General features: G+C 32.9%; 1 protein-coding gene across 1 annotated transcript; it reads left to right on the top strand.

The window, feature by feature from the left end:
* Window positions 1–5,398: 5,398 nt before the first annotated feature.
* On the top strand, window positions 5,399–5,929 carry LOC124372122. The gene has a single exon (XM_046830487.1). It carries the CDS (start codon window positions 5,399–5,401, stop codon window positions 5,927–5,929), a length of 531 nt encoding a protein of 176 aa, XP_046686443.1.
* Window positions 5,930–6,162: the final 233 nt, after the last annotated feature.

The following is a 6,162-nucleotide window of genomic DNA, read 5'->3' as shown; positions in this document are numbered from 1 at the left end:
ATAATATTTAATAGTTAACAAATTTAGTAATAAACTGTACTGAATATTCACTCGGAGCTTACTAATAAAAAAATATTTTATATCGTCTGGGATGTCTCATTGATAATTTAAATATTAATATTCTGGAATATTAATATCTACAAATCCAAGTCGTTATAATTATGAAATAAAACACATTATTTTTCTATAATTCAGTTGTTGTTAAAAAATTTATAATATTACAAACAGTGTCAAAAATATGTGGACTATAAACTGTTACAATAAATCAGCCACATCTTAAAAGACTCTTTATGTAACTTTCATAAAGTAGGTATAAATCTTGAAAAATATATAAGTTATATGTAAGTAAAATTATATTATTGTTTAAGAAGTTCTTTATTATAGTAGTATAATGATAATGCTATGTTATGTAAGTTCTTATTTACTTTAAGTAAGAAACTGACCTTAAGTAAGAATGAATTAGTTTCAATGTTGTACAAATCTATATTCTTAAAGTATGTTTTTTTAACACTATTTGTAAAAGGTTTTTTCTATCAAACAGATATTTTACTCTATCGCAATCTTTCTTAACAAATACTTCTAAATATTGAAAGTTTCTTGATTAAATTTAACATTATATTGAATCAATTTCTTGACTGGATTTATTTCACTAATAAACTTATTAAATATCTCAAACAGACCACAAACTATGTGAACAGATTCACTAGTATGATGTATCTTATATGCCTACTCTCGTGGTTGTCAATGAAGTAAGGAATGAAGGCTGCCCTTTGTTCCCGCTGACCATGCTGCCTCACTACGCTGTTGGGTATGGTGGGGCAATATCAAACATGGCTGCCTTCTCCTACCAACAATAAGTGCTTTCTCATTATTTAGTTAATATTAATGTGAACTTCTGTGAAATAAGATTTAATTTGTGTTCTAATAATTAATATTATCCTATTTCCTTTGCTTGGAATACATATGGTTTTTTTGGTTTATTGGGATAACATAAAATTGTTAAAAATGTATTCCAGTTGTCCTTGGTTAGCTGTAACACGAACACTACATGTAACATGGCTGTCTCCACCACACAGTATTGGGATCTCCCAGTGAAAACTGTAGTCAACTTTGGAATGACTTTAGTTTATGCTCTAACAATTTATATAATCAAAATTTCAGTGAATCAGTAGTGTATCTATATAGTATAAACGCCCCCCCCCCCCCCACTGTTGTACACTTGTATACTTGTACTTACTAATATAATTATATCAAATTATACACTTAATTTACTTTTAGTTCTAAACAATTAAATAAAATAAAATAGTATGAGTGGTAGATTCACATAACTAACATCTTACATTCCTAATAATAATATCATATAAATACAATTAAACTCTAATTAAGAAGAAATATAAAATTAGCTTGGGTTCTATAAGGGAAGGAAAATAAAGACGGTATTGTTTTTTAGGTTAGGTTACTGCTACATGTAGATGGATGCAAATGATAAGCAAAATGAAAAAGAAACTGGAAGAAACTTTTTTACAAGCTTAAACATTTTACCATTTATCTAAATGTTGCTTCATATATTCAAATCAGACTGTATTTTAAGTCATATTCAATATAAAATTTTCCCCCTCTCACCCTCATGATACTAAAACTTCAAATAATGCATATATATATATATAACTTATAAAATTTGAGATGATAGGTATAGGCTCCCTAAAGTCAAATTCTAGATCCTCCACTGCAGTAGTCTTGTTGTTTAGTCTGGAACCCAGAGTCACGTACAATTTGTTATCAGTTTGGTGAGCAGCAAAGTTCTGAGACCTCAGCAGCTGAAGATTGTGTTATGCCTACTATCTGACTTATATCTAAACAGGAAGCATATGACAGCAGCAACTGTCAACCCATCTGTACACTGTTACTCTTTCATCCTTGCATCACAATGTCAGTATTCTTATTTCTTCCCATCAGCCATGACCTTTGTTCTTTATACTAAACATCATGTTAGCATTTAACATGTAACTGTATAAACAATTTACATCTCCGATATTTTATAATGTGCTCACTCAAGATATTTATACTTTCATGAAAAAGAGTTATAAACGTTAGGTATTGTAATAATTTTTAGGATTAGTATTTGAGTTTGCTCAACTATAAGGATTGTATTTATTTTGTTAGATATTATTATTTAAATAAAATTGTCCTCTATCACTGCTGGTGTTTGAAGTAGGAATGAATTTTTTGGTTGATTTTCGTTTATTTATATTTGTGTAACCAGAGTTCGTCTATTGTTACGAAAGTTGTTTATCGATCGCTTATATGTGTTTGTGTATGAAACCCCGAAATAACCAAAGCAACAAAATATCGTGCTTTGTAATATTTTACTAGAAGTTCGTATTTTCTATGCCTGTGTTTGTTTGTCGCCGCGCCGTGCCTCTGACGCATATATGCTTGGGCGTCAACGTTCGGCTGTTAAAAAACACGATTACTTATTTCATGTTGTCGTGATTAATTGTATAATACAGTAAATATATACTCTTTAATATATATGTAAATTAAGTATTGATACGTCTGGATATATTCCAAACGGATTGAGATATTGATGTATAATCTTAACCATACCTATTAAAATACTTTTTGGGACTTTTTGAAGTTTAAAAATATTTTATCTCCTTTTTCAAAGGGGGGTAGAAGGGGATAACTTTAAATTTTCAAATTGTAACCTCTATCTTGTGACATGACATTGTAAAGGTCTATTCATAGAAAACACGATGTTACTAAGAAAACACTTCTACGCAGTTTCTAGCCAAAGTTATGGGCAAATTACGCAAAGTTTTTACCCTCCAAAAATTACCAAACATTATTTTCATAGGTATTCTCAAGATTTTACATCAATATCTCAATCCATTTGAAATAGCCTATATCCAGGAGTATTGGGATTTAATTTACACCCTAATATATATATATATATATATATATATATATATATATATATATATATATACACACACACTCATATTAAGCAAAAATATGGACTGGCATATTATAGAGGTCAGCATTGCGCATCAGAGTGTGCTGATTATAGCTTTTCAGCAGATCTTGTCTATCAACATACATGAACACTCCCTACATATTTAGAGGCCTACAGTAGGTAAGATCTTCAGTTACTTGAAGCTTCCATGCAATAGTCAAGTTCCCGGAGTTTAGCTGCATTCTCCTGTATAACAAGCCTTCTTTGGTTGTTTGCTACAAAAGTCACCCCTCTCCGGCATCGGCAGGTCATACCTTATGTGGGTTTCAAAAAGTGCAAAGTATGCAGTTTGTGCTATTGTAAAGTCAGTTATATTATATATTATATAGGATGCTTCCTATATTATTTAATTATTTATAGGAATCTTTATATTTTAATTATGAGAATTGTGAATTAATATAATAATTGAATTGTAAGATTGTGATCCTTCCAGCAGTGCTGAATTTCTTGTCAATTCGAGTTCGAGGAATGCCTAGAAGCTTCCTTTTGTATCTAGGTATTGAGCATAGGTTACAAGTCTGGGTTGGATAGGTTACCATCCAATTCAGGCATTGTGTTTGCTCAATTTTGATTGGCCAATGTTAGGTTGATTAGATGGTGGGAGGGACTTCTAGATCCTTCCGGTGGATTCAACCGCGTTTTGAGGAGATTCGTTGCTGTGTGCTCAGAGGGAGAAGTTCGTGTAAAGTGATAGCCTACTCTTGCCGTATCGATTTTTCGGCAGGAAGGTTGAGTTTGAGATTAAAATTCTTTTCTAAATTTAACGTTTAATGTTTAAATTGATTGATCTATTATAGTTATTTTTGTTAGTTGGTGAAGTCTTCAGCAGATGTGTGAGGTACTGTGAAAGTAAGAATTTAATATTTAAATAGAAAATTACTTGATGATATTTTCCTGTTCAATTTGGTTAAATCAGGAATAGCCTACTGAAAAAGAAAATGTATTTTATGTTCTGAGATTCTATATATATATATATATATATATATATATATATATATATATATATTTTAACAAGTTCCTAAATTTAACATTCAAAGCCAAGCGGATAATTCTGGATAATTCAATAATTTGTAAATTGGAAATTTACAGAAAATAAGTACTTTGAAATTGATACAATTAACTGGTTGGACATTATCTTTGTTCATATATTAAATATTAATATTACCTTAATTTGTTTGATTTTTATTTTGAGAAGAAGTCTTATTTTATTATTTTTTTCATTTTATATGAGAAGAAGATTATTTTATTTTGAAATTCGGTGAAGATTTTTATTTTGAGTTAGTGTTGAAAATATTAGCACTGAGAACTTGAAGGACACAATTATTGAATGATTTGATTCATTGTTAATTTTAAGACTGAAGTTGTGAACATTTGATGGGTTAAAAATATGAAATAATTGAGAATAAATTCAAAGTAAAAAAGATAGCTTGGCGTTGCTGTATTATTTATTTTTAATTTTATTAAAATTACCATTATTTTATACTGAATTTAATTATTGAATTCCATTGGAATTTGTGCATTCTTAAAATAAAGGGTTATTAGCTCAGAACACAATTGATCGCTCTTATACTAAAACAAAAATAGTTGTAATTGGTTTATGGAAGATAACCTTACTATAGACACGTTACAATTCTTGACTTGTTTAAGTTTATGAACACTGAAATTTAACTACTCTTTTATTTGGTTACTATTTGCAGATGTTGTCTATGCGTGAGGTCAGGATTAGCTTGCTACCAAATGTTATACCTACATGGCTATCCAGTGATGTCTCTTGATAGCGGTGACCAGAGCTGCAGCTACATATTTTTCCAGGGGTGCAAGCCCTAAATTTGCCACCCTTTTCCACCACTCAATTGTTTTTCCTGCTTCTAAATCAGCATGTAAATAATCCAACATAATAACAACATAATAATAACATGGCTTTATCTCAAATAGGTCTACCTCCACCAATCTCGTTCTCTTTCAAAGCCATATCATCGAAGCATTTGAACGAAGGAAGCAGATTGACACCATAGAAATGGATTTCTCTAAAGCCTTCGATAGAGTGTGCCATGAAAATTTGTTAAATAAATTGGGGGCATCGGATTTTCGGGACCCTTCCTCCAGTGGCTTAAAAGCTACCTACATAACCGGAAGCTGGTAGTGAAATATAACAACGTCCTTTCCAAGGAGTTCAAAGTAACAAGCGGTGTCCCACAAGGTTCCCATCTCGGGCCCATCCTATTCAATTTGTATATAAATGATGTGGTTTCTTCCCTGACTTGCAAACACTTGTTGTTTGCGGACGACCTGAAGCTGTACTCCGTTATATCTTCCGCCTTGGACGTGGCTCAACTTCAAGATGACATTAACAGGGTCGATCGCTGGTGTAGTCTTAACAAAATGTCGCTGAATCTGAGCAAATGTGTTTGCATCTCATTTTATCGCATTTCAAAACCTATATTGCATGATTACTCTGTCAGAGGTGTGCCACTATCCAGAACATCGGAGGTGAGGGATCTTGGAGTGTTCTTTACTTCTTCCCTAAGCTGGGAGCCCCATGTCCAACATATATGCAATAGCGCTCTTCAAGTCCTTGGCTTCCTCTTCCGAGCTTCTAAGTCATTTACTGATCTAAACGTTCTCAAACTCTTGTACTGCTGCCTGGTGAGACCGCACTTAGAATACAACAGTGTTGTTTGGTCTCCTCACCAGCAGTATCTAAAAGACAACATAGAGAAGATCCAAAGACGTTTTCTGAGGTTGGTTGGTGTTAGACTAGGATTCCGATATCTGGATGTTCCTGTGCAAGAAGTCTCACGGCTCCTAAACCTAACCTCCATGGAATCAAGGCGTGTCAGTCAGGACTTACTTTTTCTTATACAAGCTGGTCAGAGGAGAGTTGGACTGCCCATGATTTGCTGGAAAGAATAAACTTCAGGGTACCTTCTGGCACGAGGTCAAGGGCACTTTTTTGCGAAAACCTCAACTAATACCTTATATGCAGCCAATAGCTCACTGTTTCGAGTCCAGCGCCTGGGCAACACACTTTCCTGATCACCTAGACTTCTTCCATACCCCGCCCTCGTCATTCAGATCAGCTGTTCGAAGCCTCCAATCGTGACACGTGACCACCTTTGGCTTGTGCAGTGATGTGCTCTTGAGTG

Source organism: Homalodisca vitripennis, unplaced genomic scaffold, assembly GCF_021130785.1.
Source record: "Homalodisca vitripennis isolate AUS2020 unplaced genomic scaffold, UT_GWSS_2.1 ScUCBcl_2551;HRSCAF=7435, whole genome shotgun sequence".
NCBI classification, from domain to species: Eukaryota; Metazoa; Arthropoda; class Insecta; order Hemiptera; family Cicadellidae; genus Homalodisca; species Homalodisca vitripennis.
The sequence above is the reverse complement of the archived record's forward strand: the minus strand, read 5'-3'. Positions and strand labels throughout refer to the sequence as shown.